The following is an 18,539-nucleotide window of genomic DNA, read 5'->3' as shown; positions in this document are numbered from 1 at the left end:
CTCAACGACTTACCGGCTTTGCAGTGGACTTTCTGTAAAAGAAAGTGTTTGTTTGGAACTTGTCACCCGAGTATGCAGCTTCAGTTGATGGAGAATTTTGCTGTTTGCTAGCCTCCGGACATGTAACGCTTTCTGTCCAGCCAGCAATTGGAAAGAATTCAAGACGTCGACGAAGAAGTGTAAATAAGGTTAGGGATGCTCGTCTTAAAGAAGGTTGCATCCATATGTAGAGAAATAGTCGTCGTACTTTTCTCTACCAGATTAGGATTCACGGTAACAGTGGAGTGCGAAGGGGCTCTTACCTGGAGGTATGTTAAAAGTATAATGATGTTCTATTTTTTTTATTAGTGATTTTAATGATTTGTAATTTGCCTTTATAGACGGCAAACGAGTAAATCTCGTGAAAAGATGATTTTGTTGGGTAGTATTGTGTATTTGCTCAATGTAAACGGCAAGCACTAAGTGGGTTGCATAATGATGTTCTATTTTTATTAGTGATTTTAATGATGTGTAATTTGCCTTTGTAGACGGCAAACGAGTAAATCTCGTGAAGAGATGATTTTATTGGGTAGTATTGTGTATATTAGCTCTATGTAAACAGCAAGCACTAAGTGGGTTGCATTAGTGTATATTTTTGTTGGTGTTTGTCACATATTAGTTCTTATTCTGGGAGTAAAGTCATAGAATCAAACTTAAAGTGAGTCTTTAGTCAGTGGAGTGAGGCTGAACCTGGCATGTTACCCAAATTTAATTTCAGGGGTTATATAGCAACAGGTAAGGTTATAAAGTAAGTCTGGAGCCTCGTCAGCCTGATGACCGTCGCCTTGGGAGAGGGAGTGGCTCGTTGCTCTACATAATTAAATATTCCTGCAATTGTTTTGCAGGTGGCGCCCATTATCCTTGTTATTTACACTTAGTTGAGTCAACGTTTATCTGTTCAGTATTTCAATAGCTTGCGGTAGTTACACGACTTCTTAATCTGAAGATACAAGATGTACTTTTTAACTTGCAAATACCATGTATCATGTGAGTGAAATATATCCATGTTTTGTAACTATTAGCATATTGAGATGTACTTTTTAACTTGCAAATACCATGTATCATGTGAGTGAAATATATCCATGTTTTGTAACTATTAGCATATTGATTTTAAGTTTATTGTAAACAGCTAAAGATGGCCTAATGTGGCCGAAACATGTCCTGTAATTTTAATAAGATGCATTTAAAACTTTGAAATAATAAATAACTTGTAAGTATACTTATAAGTATTATACTAATTTTTCAATTTATTTAACATAATTGTCAATACGGATCCAAGGTGAAATTTATTTCATGTGATGTATCGCAACGCTTTTGAACACTTAATAAAAATCTCTTTAGGAACTAGGAAGAAGAAAAATTGGGTATTAATGGGTTAAGGAAAGGGTAACATCCTAAAATATTTATAAGATCATCTTGAGCATCATCAAACAACAACTTTATACCTATGACTCTACACAACAAAGATTATACCTACCTTGTAGAGACCAGTAACTGGGACAGGAAATAGAGCATCTCGTCTTTCCTCGCACCAATTAAAGACTATATCACGAATATTCTGGAGCTGTCCAGACATCATCTGCCATAGCCCTATGTAATGACCTGCAAAAACAATGTCAATACTGAGTATCTGATCTTGTCCATTACATGTACATTGCATGGTAAAAAAAAACACTTCTCTACTAAACATATTTATTTTTAGGAAAGATAAGGTCTATACTAATATGTTATTTTTCATCACACAGTATATTCAGAAAGTTTCCACAATGTGATTAAATATAAGGAATGATGATTTTAAACTTAATTTGTCTTGCTTTGGTGGTCAGCAGCATCTATAAAATCACTTCACAACAATTTCTCATATGGTATTGAGTTTATTTCCCCTATTTATGAAAAATTGAGTTGGTTAAGAAGCAAAGACTCCCAACATTTCCACCTGTAGTGCTCTATGTACGGTTATACTATACCGTACTATGTTTTGAAATATCATCAAGGACTAAATATTTGAAATTAATACACAAGGTTGTTCAGGATACGGCCCAATGATTAGTGATGCCACTACCATCTGTGAGATTTTTTTTTGCTAGCTTTACGTTGCACCGACATAGATTGGTCTTATGGCGACGATGGGAGAGGAAAGGGCTAGGAGTGGGAAGGAAGCGGCCGTGGCTTTAATTAAGGTACAGCCCCAGCATTTGCCTGGTGTGAAAATGGGAAACCACAGAAAACCATCTTCAGCGCTGCCGACAGTGGGGTTCGAACCTACTATCTCCCGAATACTGGATACTGGCCGCACTTAAGCTATTGCAGCTATCGAGCTCGGTATCTGTGAGATAAGAGTTGGAGAGAGAGAGTACAGCTGGTCTTATAAGTTTTGTGTCACATCTAGCAGGTGCAGGAGTGCCGTGCATGTAACTGTAAATGGCACCAAAAATGAACCGTAATTGGGGAGAGTACTCAACATTCATAAGAATGAATAGTGAAACAAGTGTCGGGAGAATGGTTTAACTGTGAATACCTCCCTTTCCACTGTGAACACTTATCTATAACTGTCTTGGACTATCCTGCTTCCGTAAGTCTTGCATACACCACCTTCTCTCGTGCCACACTGTCAAATGCAGGACCAACAGCAGAAAACTTCACAAAAGACAAGTGTTGTCATAATGGAAGACTGTGGTCACAATGAATTTATCTAACTGCGAGTTGTTATATTCAGATAAAAAATTGGATGTATGGCTTTTCAGGCGTTTGCTCTATTACCAGCATTTCGTCTTACGTCTGACACTAGACTCGTCAGAGTGGGATGTGTCAGACCCTACCCACTGATGCTGGGGTGTATGCAGGTGAACTTATCAGAAGCCTCTTATGTGGCACAGTCTGATAACTGCATACAGGAGATAAAACTCCACAATGGAATTAATGCCCGCCTAGCAATTCCAAATGGTAATACATCCAATTTTTTATCTGACTTTTGATAAGCTCTATTGGTGGAAAAATATCTAATTCCCTTCATGGGAATTTAGTATTACCATTTGTTATATTCAGTCTGCTACATACCAGAACACTCAATGCAATCCCTTGTTTGTACTAGACTTTGAAAAGCCAATTTTGAGGAATAGGATAGAATTCCCATGCCTCTTCCCCAATGGTTCACGACAATGGAAAATACAATACAGAGCAATAGTCCTTTATGCTAGTGGTCTAACAGAACACCACCCACCGGACGTGACAGCATGACATTTCACAAAATAAGACCATTTAAAATCATTTGGATTTATCCCAACAACCATTTGTATCAGACTGTTCGGGCAGATAGTTTATGGTTTCACAGAGACTGTGATAATATTTTATTATCTCAGGTACTTGTTGCCTCTCTTCCTCTCCATAAACAGAAGAAAATACACAAATAAAATAATAATAATAATAATAATAATAATAATAATAATAATAATGTTATTGGTCAATGGAGTCTGGAGACTAGCTTCTAACGAGAAGGTTTATAAAGAAATAGAACCTGTGACTAGCAAAATGAAAAAAGAAACGAATACATTCTTAGGGCATCTAATACGGTCACCAGAAAATAGAATCAGTAGAAAGATAATAGAAAAATTATGGAAGAGTAAGAGTAAGAGTAATATTAGATTGATCACAGAACTTAAAGAAGACATGAGAGAGTTGCATATTACAATAGAAGATTTAAAATACAAAACAAATACACTCAACATATTGAAAGATAAACACACTAGACTACAGACAAAAATCAACAAGCAGAGAATAGGAAGAGTGATTCCAGAAGCAGAAAGAAAATTACGTTCTGAAGATACGATGAAACAGTATTGGGCTGACAAAAAAAAGAAAAACCTCCATAAACCTGATTAAGTAGTCCTATGTTGGCATATAAATAAATAAATAAATAAATAAATAAATAAATAAATAAATAAATAAATGTTACTGGTTTTATGTCTATTTTTACAGTTGAGCACCTGAGAGTACTACGAGATTGAGCGGGGATCAAACCCGCCAACTTGGGCTCAAAAGACCAGTACTCTACCGACAGAGCTCAGCATTACCTTACACAGAATAATGCTCATCATAATCACGTGCATATTTCAAAAAGGCTGACAACTAATCTTGCTAAAAGGAGATAGCTAAGAACTCAAGGCAGCGCATAGTGTCTGTTGTTGACACTTAAGATGACTGTAGACGATTTACATCTTTTGTTGCAGGTATTACAATATCAGTGAAGAGTAGCAAAACTATAATCATAATTGTTATGTTAATACAACGTAGTATCAAAATGTTTCTGCAAATTAGACTTCATTAAACTTTATTTTGAGAAATTATGTCACTCCATTTCATGCACACCCTATGGTGTATGCCAATACACGGAGTGTGATTTTCCCTGTCAGCAATCTCCTGCTGCTCGACTTCCTCGATTTTATCAGGGATCACAGATGTCAAAGGTCTCCACTGTGTGATTCATCTTTAACCATTTCCTGTCCCCTTTGGGACCTCCTTTACTATTCGTATAAAGCTGTATTCATGAGAGATTCATCTCTGTAGAACAGGTGCAATGCCTGTAATGTCTCTGAGATAGTTTTTTTGCAACCTACATTTGAACTCTTCGTTGAACCTCTGCTCAAATTACAATACTCTTGCCAGACAGTTCAATCAATCAATCAATCAATCAATCAATCAATCAATCAATCAATCAATCAATCAATCAATCAATCAATCAATCAACCAACCAACCAACCAACCAACCAACCAACCAGTCACCACCGATTTCCATTTATGGCAGCCACCCAGGTGGCAGATTCCTATCTATTCCTTACCTAGTATTTTCTTAATTAATTGCAAAGAATTTGGAAATCTATTGAACATCTCCCTTGGTAAATTATTCCAATCCCTAACTCCCCTTCCTATAAACAAATATTTGCCATTTGTCCTCTTGAATTACAACTTTATCTTCATGTTGTGATCATTCCTACCTTTAAAAAACTCAAATTTATTCACCTACTAACGTCACTTCAAGCCATCTTGCAACTGACAGTTTAGAACATTCCACTTAGTCGAGCAGCTTGTCTCCTTTCTCCCAAGTCTTCCCAGCACAAACTATGCAACATTTTCATAACACAATTTTGTTGGAAATCACCCAGAATAAATCAAGCTGCTTTTCTTCAGGTTTTTCCAGTTTTCAAACCATGCAATCCTGGTGAGGATCCCATACACTGGAACCATGCTCTAGTTGGGGTCTTACCCCAGACTTATATACCCTCTCCTTTAAATCCTTATTACAACCCTGAGACATGTGCTGCAAGAGATAATCTATTTGACCAAATTCAAGTAAATTCTTTATCATTTAAAATTGTATAAAATTTTATTGACGATATTTGTGGTACACCCTGTACAGCACGTGTCGACTTTTCTGGGACTTGCATAAGATGCGAGATGTTTCCTAACAAGCGTTCAATTAAAAGTTTTAATTTGACTGGGTTAGATTAATTGGAAGGTAACTCCTGTGCGCTCATTGGTCATTAGTTTTGCTGTGCCATTTCCGGTTGCACCATCCGGCATGAGTTACCTTCGGTAAGCGTGTAGCAGGGTGGTTATATTTCTGTCTTTGATATCATGTAGAGCAGACGGGTTGTCCAGGAGCTCTGGCTTCTCTTGGGGTAAGCAAATCTTAATTTGCATTTATGATGGTGTAAAGAAATCTTACATCCACCTTCAAGTTGCCACAAGGTAAGCCTTTTATAACCTTTTTGTAACAAAAATCAATTGTTTTTTTATTAAGGTTTCCCTCAGTAGTTGTGTTTCCTTATCATTTTCTTTCGACCTGTATTTTGGTGAAGGTGGTCGCTTCACATTTAAAAGTATTTTGCGTGAAATTTTAGTAACCTACTGATGAGATTGTAAACCTGCAACTTAATTACTTCAGGGTTTCCTTTTCTATTTCATATTTGATGTTAACGGTAGTGTTCACTATTTACTTTCTCATGTTATAATAAATAAGTATCCACGAGAAATAGATATAACTAAATTATTCTTTGTTCAAAGTTTCAGTCACAAAAGTCTTTTGATTCACAACCTCATAGGGTTCCTTCCGCTTTCCACATCCTGCCGTTCATTTCTGTGTATTTTACCTTGTTAATTTAGTTTTGATGATGATGATTTTAACGATTCTTAATTGTATTTAATGACCAAATACACCGCCACAACCCCTAAATATCCTCATAACCATGTGCAGACATCTGTACCCTTACAATCCCGTTTATGTGATTACCCCAACAAAGATCTTTCAATATATTAACGCTTGGGCACTTACAGTGATCCCCATAAGGAACTTTCACCCCACCAATGCAGTAATTAAAACTGAGAGGACTTTTCCTATTAGTGAAACTCGCAACCTGACTTTTAACCCTGTTTATCATCATACCATTGCCTGCTGTCCATTTCATTACAATGCCGAGGTCTTTCTGCAGTTACTCACAATCTTGTAACTTACTAATTACGATATAGAGTATAACATCATCCACAAAAAGCCTTATCAATGATTCCAGTTCTTTACTCATTTCATTTATATGAGTAAGAAAACAAAGGTCCAATAATACTGCCTTGAGGGATCAAGATGGCCGTGAGCAACAAACATGCAAAGCTTTGTAGCTCAGCTGAAAAAGAAATCAAAAACATATTTGAAGTTCTAAATAGTGACAAAATTCTGGATAAGAAGTGGAAAGAGAATATTACTAACTCCGTGAGTATAGTTAAATCAGTATTAGCAAACTTGCATGAGGAATTGATCAAACTGGAGAATACCTTAACCTCTACACCAGATCAACGAACACGAACAGCTGCTTTATTCTGACACAGTATCTCGCACTCATATAAATAAACAAAATATTAAGAGGACTAGAAATGTGGTATTCATCTCTCCAAAGAACAAAGACACGGTAAAGAACTCCGAACAGACATTACACCTATTGAAAGCTACAACTAAATCCAGTTCTCTAAATGTAGGAGTAAATAATGTGAAGAAAACTAGAAATGGAATGTTGTTCAAATTAAGGAATTATGATGAATGCACAAACCTAGTCACATTCAAGAAACTTCCCCGGACCTGACGACTATAATACCAAAGCACAAAAATCCTACACTCATCATTCACGGTATTGAACCAGACTTTCTGGAGGATGACCTTGTGGATGCCATTAAAAACCAGAACCCGTGCATAAAGCAGAGCCTACTACATCATACGCAAGTCTTGGAGAAAAGATTTGTGAAGAAAGCTTGGAGCGGCGACAGTCAGTATGCAGTGATAGAAGTGACACCTAAGATCTACCATGCCGTGATGAAAGAAGGGAAACTATATATTGGCTACCAAAGGTGCAATGTTAAAGGCTATTTCCCTGTCATACGTTGTCACGCATGTTGCGGCTATGGCCATTTTGCAGCAGACTGTAATTTGCGAAGATGCCCAATCTGTTCAGAGGAACATACCATAGATGTATGCCCCCGAACCAGAACTGAATGTGCCAATTGCAAATCATATAACCAAAAAATGAGGAACAGGACATCTTTTCAAGCCATAGATACAAATCACACAGGAACATCCTCACAGTGTCCGACCTATATTAGAATTTTAAACATAATTAAATCCAAGAATAATTATGGCTAAAATAAGAGTATACCAATATAACTTATAAAGATCTCTTATTCCTACACAAGAATTACTTATTGACACCGGAAATCTATCAGATACACAGCACACCAAACTTTTGTGCATTCAAGAACCATACACTCGACATAATGCTGTTAAGGGACTACGCACAAATTTGAACATTCTTTCTGTTGATCCTTCAGAGCACAGAGTAAGAGCTGCAATAGCCACAAATTATCCCAATGTTTTTAAGTTGGTACAGTTCTGTTGCCATGACTGTTGTAGTGTGTGTGAGTTGGCGGAGTACAACTCTATTATGTGTGTAATGTATACCTCAATCCAGATTGTGACTTTGACAATGCTTTGTGTAAATTGGATCACATCTGTAAGTCACAAAACGGAAGTCAGTTATTGTTACTTTTTTTTTTTTTTTTTTGCTAGTTATTTTACGTCTCACCGACACAGATAGGTTTTATGGCGACAATAGTTACTATTATTTGGGGATATAAATGCAAAACACTAAGCATGGGGGAGCCCCATTTCAGATGAAAAGGGAAAGAAGTTCTATGATTTTTGTTGTACACATCGTCTTCATATACTAAATGATGGTACTACGCCAACCTATCGCCGTGGTAACTCTGAGAGCTTTATTGATATCACCACCTGCAGTGCTAGGCTCTTTCCATTGGTTTCTGATTGGATTAACAAAAACCCAATGACTGATCATGGGCTAATTAAAACCGAAATTTTGCATCCGGGAGATAGTAGGTTCGAATCCCACTATCGGCAGCCCTGAAGATGGTTTTCCGTGGTTTCCCATTTTCACACCAGGCAAATGCTGGGGCTGTACCTTAATGAAGGCCACGGCCGCTTCCTTCCAACTCCTAGGCCTTTTCCATCCCATCGTCGCCATAAGACCTATCTGTGTCAGTGCGACGTTTAGCACCTAGCAAAAAAAGAAAAAAAAAAAAAAAAAGAAAAAAAATTAGTGATACAAGATGTCCTCCTATTATTCCTGTAAACGTTTATCATACACGTAAATTCAAAACTCAAAATATGAAGTGGCTCCGTTTTGAATTATCTGCCAAATGAGTTCTCCAAAATTCAGTTGAGAAATTGGAGGCTATCTCAACTGCACAACTTTATGCAAGATATCACACAACATATTGTAAATCTGTGCAACGTTCACCTTCCTATACAGTCACACAACCACCCAAAGAACTACTGGTGGACACCTCAACTTACAGCACTCCGAAATAGCTTTTTAGCAGCTCAGAGAAGATACAAAAGATGCACATGTGACTCTCTCAAGCTCACATATGAAGCCTCGTATAAACGTATCCGAAAGACAATTATGCAAACTAAATTAAATAGCTGGAAACAGTTTTACTCCTTGGAAACAACCAGAAATCCCTAGGGGAAAATTTATAAAGTATGTCGAAAAACAGGTAACCTCAACACTACTCTGCATACTATTGCACTTTGAAAGGAAACCATGTTTGCACCAGCATGCCTTTTGGCATGAAGGAATTAATCATATGACCTCAAAGTTAGATGAGAGCCTCAGGAATTGATGCCATATCTGCAAATATTGTGAAACAGATTCATAGTGCCTGTCCTGATTTTTCCCTGAAACTGTTCAATAAATGTTTAGAACTTTGTGTTTTTCCAGACTATTGGAAGGAGGCCATGATAAAAGTGATCCCTAAACACGGAAAGCAAAATAAATATACAGCCAATTGTCAACGTCCAATAAGCCGACTCCCTGTGTTAGGAAAAGTCTTAGAGAAATTTATAATTAATAGAGTGATGTTTAACTTCACAATGAAGAACAGTTTACATGAAAACCAATTTGGGTTTATGCCATCAAAATTTACAGAAGATGCAGTACATAAGGTGACACAATGGATGAAATCTATCTACGATTGCAAGGAATTCGGACTACTAGTATCATTAGATATCTCCGGTGCATTCAACTTTGCATGGTGGCCTAAAGTGTTGCATCAGCTGAAAGTGAAGGGTTGCCCAAAAAACATTTATAGGCTAATGCAAAATTACTTCACAAATAGAAAAGTGCACCTGACCATTTGTGGCACAACTGTGACAAGAAACGTAGATCGAGGATGCCCATAAGGATCTACTTGTAGCCCAGGTCTCTGGAACATTCTCTACGATGATATTCTTCAACAGAAGCTTTCCGATAATTGTACGCTAATTGCTTATGCAGATGATGCATTACTACTAGTTAGGGGTAGAACAAAAAAATACATTAAACAACTGCAGCAAATGAAGCACTCGACATACTTCGAAGGTGGGGGCAAAACAATAAATTGAAATTCAATGCATCTAAGACTGTTGCTATGCTAGTCACCAAGAAAAGGAAATTTGAGACACCGGTGGTTAAACTAGACGGCCAAAAATTAGATATTGTAGACAGCATGATATATCTAGGAATAATTTTGGACAACAAACTTTTATTTAGATCATACTTTCAACATTTGGAAAACAAAACAGCTAAATTGTATAGGAGCCTGACAATGGTAGCACGACCCACCTGGGGACTAAACTCTGAAATTTTGAAGATTATATATCGTGGAGCTGTTGAACCAATGGTGCTTTATTGTGTCACTGTTTTCGAACATGTTCTGCACAAAAAATGGGCGCAACAGAAATTGTCTCAAATTCAAAGAGGTTTTGTATTACGCATCACACATGCTTACCGTACAATATCGACTGACGCTGCCCCTATTATTTCTGGTACAGAACCTCTGCATCTCACAGGACTCAGCATGTCAACTTCTGTCTACTGTAAGAAGAACAGAATACATCCGCAGGATTTGGAAGGAGTGGAACTTGAACTTCCTGTACATCATACTGCCGCCGGACATCCAGCAGATTATATAAGCTCGGTATTTGATCACCCATGTACCAGAGATCACAGCCATTCAATATACACAGATGGTTCTCGTATTTCCAGCAGCGGAACATTGGTGGGCTGCGCCTTCATTGTATATGAGGGTGAAGACGAAGTTCATTCTGAGAAAATAAAACTAAAGGAATACTGTTCTGTGCTTCAAGCCAAGCTGCTTGCAATATTGAAAGCAGTTGAGTGGTGCATAAACAAAAATACGTGTGCGACTATACTCAGTGACTCACAAGCGGCGCTGAGCTCCATAAAAGATAAATATAACTTACACAATTTGGCAGTAAATGTGAGAGAGAATATATCAAAGTACAATAACCATATATGTTTCGGTTGGGTGCGAGGTCATTCCGCCATAAAAGGGAACGAAAGAGCTGACCAACTGGCCAAAGAAGCTTGTAATTCTAACTTCTCAGAGAGTTATACTAAATGCCCAACTTCTTTTGTCAAAAGAACCGTAAAGGATGAAATGCTCTCTCAATGGAATGAACTGTGGTTAGCAAGCAAAAATGGCTCAGTAACCAAAGACTTCTTTTTTACAAAGGTATATAGTAGGCTGGGATGTAAATATATAGTGTGCAACTTTCATTTAACTCAAATGCTATCAGGTCATAGTAAATTCAATGCTTACTTCAAGCGATTCAAAATTCCAACACAAAATGGCTCACTGTGCTTCTGCACTGAAGACATTCAAACTGTAGAACACATTCTGTTCTACTGTCCAGCTTTTGAGAGAGCATGTTTTGAATTTAAGATCCATTTGTTAACTTGCAGTTACTATTTCAAAAAACCACTAAATTTCATATTTTATAAAAAATGCTGCACTTTTCAATTTTCAGAATTTATTGATTATGTATTTAAACACATATAATTTGATATTGACGGCTTATTAGCTGTTTAACATATGTATTGTGACCGTGAGGCCACAGCTGAATAGACAGGTGTTGGTATGGCTTGTGTTCGCTTGTCGGCGAGATGGGGTGTGCGCGACCTTGGACGAGGGCGAGAACAAGTTTTTTTACGTGAAGAGGGCGACCGCCCGGATAACAAAAATAAAAATAAAAAAAATGAAGGTTGGCGAGAGAAAGAGAGTTACCAGCGCGTGTCACCTGTAATTGCGAGGAACGATATGAATGAAATACTTATAATATCTTTGGTGGCGTGACATGCATAATTACGGAAGGCTCAAGGATTAAATTAAAATAAACTGGATAAAAAATAGCACATTTAGAGGATATAAATTAAAAACTGAAATTTTGAAATAATTTACACGACCTTGTGGCTAAAATGGTAGTCAAGTTGTATATTCGTACAGTAGAAGAATTTAATACCTAAATTGACTCTACTTCCGTGCATGTGCACCAGACACGATATTTAAGTCATGTGATAAGAATACTCACTCTCACACTCACTGGCGTGTTCCTGGACTATCATCGTCAGTCGCCCAGCGTGGAACGTCGTGAATACTGTCGTCAAGAATTGTGGCTTCACTCCTGTGCTCTACACCTCTGATAATTGTATACAACTTAGAACAGTGCTGTGATCAGACGTCGAATGTGCAGATATTAATCCCTTAAGTACGTGTCATTTCCAAAATACAGTTACGTGTGTGTTTGGAGCTTATTCTAAAGCACTCTGTGTAAGTTTCAGCTTTCTCACGAGTGAACGCGGAAGACGTGGACGTGATCATTTCCAGAAGAGGACGGAACTTCACATTATGGATTTCCAGTGCTTCACCATGAAGTTCTAAACCTGCGACCACTGTTGGCGGCGTCAGGATGCAGATTCTTTCATCCTAGCATGGCTGATTGAGAACCCAGACTTCCAGACATGAAGATTTCTCCTTAAGTTAAGTCGATTACGTCTCATTTATATCTGTTCTATGTAGTTTTGTTCTATTCTTTCTTTCTTCTTAGTAAGCTATTTTGACACATTTTATGGTTGTATATTTGCTCGGATATGTCGTAAAACTGACACATGCGATTGCTTAATGACCATGTGGCCATGAATTTGACAGTGAGGGCTTTGATAGAGTTATCCATGTGTTATCGACACCATCTTTGCTTATTGAGTGAATTTCGTCACGAATATGAATTAATTTATGTCCGATGGATTTAATGGTAGGATATTTCGTCCATATTTTCAATATTTTTCTTGTAATGGAACTTCTACTTGTACCTCGTGTTTGAGATAACGCGTCATCGGGATATTGAGTCTGAATTCTATGTACGAATTTAATGTGAATATGTGCATTGGGGGCATGTGATAATTAGTTAGAGTAATTAATCATCGAGACACATTTCAGTGGATATTATGTATTTGTAAGACGATGGTAGGTCCTGATATTTCGTGGCTACACATATTTGAGATTAGGATGCGACAAATTAGAGTCGTCATGGTAGTACACTGTACGTGTGGAGTATATGGAATAATTGTGCATGACATGAATCTTCGTGAAACTGAGCTTTTCACATGTTAATGGATTATTCGCGATGAATGCAGTGTAGCCTAATATTAGTGTCTTCAGATGAAGAAAATGAAAGTCCATGTTAGTCGATGTACTTCTTAATTCGTGGGAATATCCCAACTTTTTTCAAGTAATTCAATAATTTCAAGTGGAAGGTACAGGTGAACGTTCGAGAAGGCCTTAGGTCTGAAGAACAGGTCTTCGACGAAATATCTAAATAATATTTGATTCGTGACTATGCAAGCTCATTCGTTGGTGCAATTTTTCGCTCTCATGAGGTAACTCAATCTTGATGTAACTCAATAAATCTGTTAACAGGAGAGTAATATGATTGATCGACACTTGTCGACACGTACATAGGGTAGATATTTTCTTCTTGGTAATCGCAGTCTTCTTGACAATTTCCGTAGTTAGCTGTAGAAGTAGTAATTTGTTAGTAGTTAGAGAATTATTTTCTATATGTTCTGTTCTGATAATATGTGACACTGTAATATTCTCGATGGATAGTGGACGGGATTTCCACATGGATGATATTCTCCCCATTTACTTACGTTCGCAAGCCCAGAAGGCGTTTTATTTTGTTTTTGTTATTGATCAGATGCTTAAAGTTCAGTATTAATTCTCACGAAAAGAGATGTGAGACAACGTGAACAGGTATATCCGACGTCTCGGATTAACTTAGAGAAAACCAAGGTAAATTCAACTTTTCATTTTATAATTACAAAATTGTTAAGATAACGACTGTAAATTTTATTTTTGCTATAATTGTTAACTTTTTGAATCTTGGATATTTCTTTATTATACTCGTTTTTACAATTACTGCATTTTTTCCAGATTATCGATGAAGGCTTGGCCCAGACCTCATTTTTCTGAACGACAATTTTTAGTTCAACTTTAAATAAATTATTTAATAACTTTAAAGACGATAAAAAAAATTTTTCACCATGTAAAAATACTCTGTTAGAATGTTAGGGAAACAACTGCCGTGTACCATTCCATTTGTTTGCACCTAGGTTTGTTACATCAAGAGCCATATTAAATTCCATAACGTAGCGATCATAATCATAATCACAGATTTCAGGATGGCCAATATTTCATTTCATTAAATAAAAGTGTCATATTTGTTCTAAACTTGAACGTGCTTATTCGATGAACCCTATGATAATCCTGCCACATTCATTTATTTTATAAGCCTACAGCCATCGAACTGAGCACCCCTGGGGTGTCTCGTGTTCGCAGACTGACTATGTCGGGCACAGTATTGTATATCATATGATCTGGTATTTTAAATATTAGTACTCTAGTATTAAGGATTGTACATACACTTTTATCTTTCCATTTCTGTTCATGTCTATTTTGCTGTTTATGTATTGAATTTTATCAGAGAAATTGTATATTTTGTATAAACTACAACCCTAACACCTTATGGTGAAATAGGGTTCACAGCACTTTGGAGATTAAATAATAATAATAATAATAATAATAATAATAATAATAATAATAATAATAATAATAATAATAATAATAATAATAATAATAATAATAATAATAATAATACCACCACCTTGAGAGTTCCCCTTTTTTACAGAATCAGATAATTTTCTGAGTTCTATTTTCTAAAAATATAGCGACTTATTCAGTCACTCTTTTGTCTAGTCCAATTGCACTCATTTTTGCCAGTAGTCTCCCATGATCTACCCTATCAAATGCCTTAGATAGGAAAACTGCGATACAGTCCATCCACTTGACCTCCTAAATCTGTATCTGCTTTATCTTGCTGAAATCTTACAAATTGAGCTTCAGTGGAACAACCTATCCTAAACCTGAACTGCCGTCCATGGAAGCAGTTATTAATTTTGAGAACATGTCTAATATAATCAGAAAGAATGCTTTCACACAGCTTAAACACAACCAATGTCAAACTGACTGGCCTGTAATTTTCAGCTTTACGTTTATCATCCTTTACTCTGTACACAGCGGCAACTATAGCAACTCTCCAGTCATTTGGTATAGATCTTTCATGCAAACAGTAATTCAGATATAGTACTACATATATCCCAATCCATTGTCTTTAGTATATCCCCAGAAATCATATCAATTCCAGCTGCTTTTCTAGTTTTAAACGTTGTATGTTATTGTAAATGTCTTTGTTATGATAGGTAAATTTCAATACTTCCTTAGTATTAGTCACCTCCCCTATCTGGACAATATCCTTGTAACCAATAATCTTTACATACTACTGACTGAATATTTCTGCCTTCTGTAGATCCTCACTTACACACTTCTGCTTGTTCATTAATGATTCCTGGAATGTCCTTGGAACCTGTTCCTGCCTTAAGGTACCTATACATATCCTTCCACTTTTCACTAAAATTTGTATGACTGCCAATTATACTTGCCATCATGTTATCCTTAGCTAGCTTCTTCACTAGATTCAATTTCTTAGTAAGTTCCTGCAATTCATCCTTACATCCACAACCATTTCTAACTATATTTTTTTCCAACCTGCACTTCCTCCTTAGTCTCTCTACTTCTCTGTTATAATATAGTGAGTCTTAACTATTCCTTACCACCATTAAAGGTATATAGCTGTTTTCATATTCCTCAACAATTGCTTTAAAGCCATCCCACAACTTGTTTACATTCTTATTTACCGTTTTCCATCGATCGTAATTACATTTTAAATACTCCCTCATGCCTGTTTTATCAGCCTTATGGTAGTCTAATAGTCCTACTCTTACAACCTTCCTTTCTACCACATTTATTTTTAACAATGACAAAAACAGCTTTGTGATCACCAATACCATCTGATACTTCAGTATCTCTATACAGCTCATCTGGGTTTACCTTAGAGCTCATCTGGTTTTTACCAGCATTATGTCCAGAATACTCTCCTCTCTAGTTGGTTTCATCACTTTCTCATTCAGCTGTCCTTCCATTTGTTGGTCATGCTTCCTGTCATTCGCATTACCTTCCCAATTGACATTTGGTAAATTGAGATCACCTGCTATTATCACATTCCTTTCTGCATCATTTCACACAGAACTGACTACCTTATCAAGTAATTCCAAATCAGCGTCTACGCCACCCTTTCCAGGTCTGTACATTCCAAAATCATCAAAATGCCCATGATCCTTACAGGTGAGCCTTACACCTAGAATTCCATGTTTGTCATCTTTAATTTTTTCGTAGCTTGCAAATTCTTTCTTCACCACAATGAATACTCACTCCCCATCATACCATTCCTATCCTATCTCTACAATCAACATTCCAGTTCCGTGAGAAAATTTCTGCATCCAACTATATCATTTCTCAGATATGATTTGCTCCTATTACAATAAAGTTTATATCCATTAAATGACAATTTCTATTCCTTTCTTTATAATACTTCCACAGTCCAACACTAACACTTCAGTATCATCCTTACCTGACTTTCAGCTTCATGCACCTTTATTACAGCTTCCTAGTTCACCCTGTTTCCCTGAAAGTACTTCCCTATAACCCTCCTAAACAAACTTCTTAACTTACACATACCACTGCAGTTCAAGTGAAGGCCTTCTGAACGCAGATCTCTTATTTCCTACCCACCCATTTGGATCTAGAAATCTCATTTCCAGTTCTCTCATTTAGATCCCTCGATCACCTTCCAGTAGGTATCCCTCCTACACAGTATTCCACTGATGACAATCTCCAATTCCTTACACTCCCCTGTGCTGCATTTACCAGATCCAACACATCCCCCAACTAAGTTGGTACTTATACCTATTTGCCTTATGTTGTTGGTACCATCTTCTACTTTCACTACTCCTATTCTTCTACTTTCCTCAACATCTGCCTTAACCTAATTCCTGGATAACACACTATCCTGGTTCCCTTTCCTCACACACCTTCCCCACATGTCTAACAACGGAATCTCCCATGACCAGAACCTCAACCTTACCCACCTCATTTGATCCCCCCCCCCCTCCTCCCAGTCTACCTTATCTTTCCTGATGGATGCAGAAGCTACTTCCTCCTCCCGTTTCTCCCTCCCATGACCCCTGTTCCACATTTTCTCTCTCTCTCTCTCTCTCTGTGTGTGTGTGTGTGTGTGTGTGTGTGTGTGTGCGTGTGTGTGTGTGTGTACCATTTAGAGCTCTTTATATATTGTGTTTAGTGCTTATTAGTAGAAATTGGGAGTAGTGATATTTATTTGAATTTTATAACAAGTAGTTCAGTTGCTGTTCGATAGATTATGTTTTCTAGGTTAAGTGGGCTAGCTAGGTGTACTTTGTTTCAAATTTAGGTTTAGGTAATAATATTAACTCTTTTAAAAAATTATTTTAAATATCTGTAGGTTTGTTGGTATAATACTTACAAAGGCAGATTTCCGTAAGGAGTTATAACTTTCGCAGCTTTTCCGGTATTTTGTATAGATATCCATTCAAATAACTAATGATGGCAGAAGTAAGGAGGACATAAAATGCAGACTAGCACAAGCAAGGAAGAGCTTTCTAAAGAAAAGAAATTTGCTCTCTTCAAACATTGATATAGGAATTAGAAAGATGTTTTTGAAGACTTCTGTGTGGAGCATGGCATTGTATGGAAGTGAAACATGGACGATAACTAGCTCAGAAAGAAAGAGAATAGAAGCTTTTGAAATGTGGTGTTACAGAAGAATGCTGAAGGTGAGACGGTTAGATCGAATCACGAATGAAGAGATACTGAATCGAATTGGTGAGAGGAGATCGATTTGGCTAAATTTGACGAGAAGAAGATATAGAATGATAGGACACATCTTCTGCATCAAACCAGTCTAAGGACTGATGACTCAAACAACAACATCCATTCAAACTTTTTTTTTTTTGCTAGGGGCTTTACGTCGCACCGACACAGATAAGTCTTATGGCGACGATGGGATAGGAAAGGCCTAGGAGTTGGAAGGAAGCGGCCGTGGCCTTAATTAAGGTACAGCCCCAGCATTTGCCTGGTGTGAAAATGGGAAACCACGGAAAACAATCTTCAGGGCTGCCGATAGTGGGATTCGAACCTACTATCTCCCGGATGCAAGCTCACAGCCGCGCGCTTCTATCCATTCAAACTATCATGGAGGTAATAATTTATTCAATTAAATAACATGATACACCTGTAAACTTTTATTTAAAAAGGAGTTAACAAGGGCACAAATCTTTTAGCTAGTGGCTTTATGTCACACCGACACAGATAGTTCGTATGGCAACAATGGGATAGGAAAGGCCTAGGAGTTCAAAGGAAGTGGCCGAGGCCTTAATTAAGGTACAGGTACTATATCTGCCTGGTGTGAAAATAGAAATCCACAGAAAACCATCTTCAGGGTTGCCGACAGTGGGATTCGAACCCACTATCTCCCGCAAGCTCACAGCTGCGTGCCCCTAACCGCATGGCCAACTCTCCTGGTGGCACAAACCTTTAATTTATAACTAAAACACAAT

The 18,539-nt window shown here is 37.3% G+C and overlaps 1 protein-coding gene across 4 annotated transcripts in view; it reads right to left on the bottom strand.

Annotated features, from left to right (window-relative positions):
- The window catches only part of LOC136857929 (transmembrane protein 245), a 323,942-nt gene that overhangs the window by 281,784 nt on the left and 23,619 nt on the right, over window positions 1-18,539 (bottom strand). For all 4 annotated transcript variants that reach the window (XR_011017582.1, XR_011017584.1, XM_068225347.1 and 1 more), the window contains exon 5: window positions 1,517-1,641. Coding sequence is in view for 2 of the 4 variants with exons in the window: in XM_068225347.1 (XP_068081448.1) it covers window positions 1,517-1,641 (125 nt within the window). In the remaining 2 variants the exon portion in view is untranslated. The remainder of the gene's footprint in view (window positions 1-1,516; window positions 1,642-18,539) is intronic.

Source organism: Anabrus simplex, chromosome 1 (assembly GCF_040414725.1).
Source record: "Anabrus simplex isolate iqAnaSimp1 chromosome 1, ASM4041472v1, whole genome shotgun sequence".
In the NCBI taxonomy this organism is placed as follows: domain Eukaryota; kingdom Metazoa; phylum Arthropoda; class Insecta; order Orthoptera; family Tettigoniidae; genus Anabrus; species Anabrus simplex.
The sequence above is the reverse complement of the archived record's forward strand: the minus strand, read 5'-3'. Positions and strand labels throughout refer to the sequence as shown.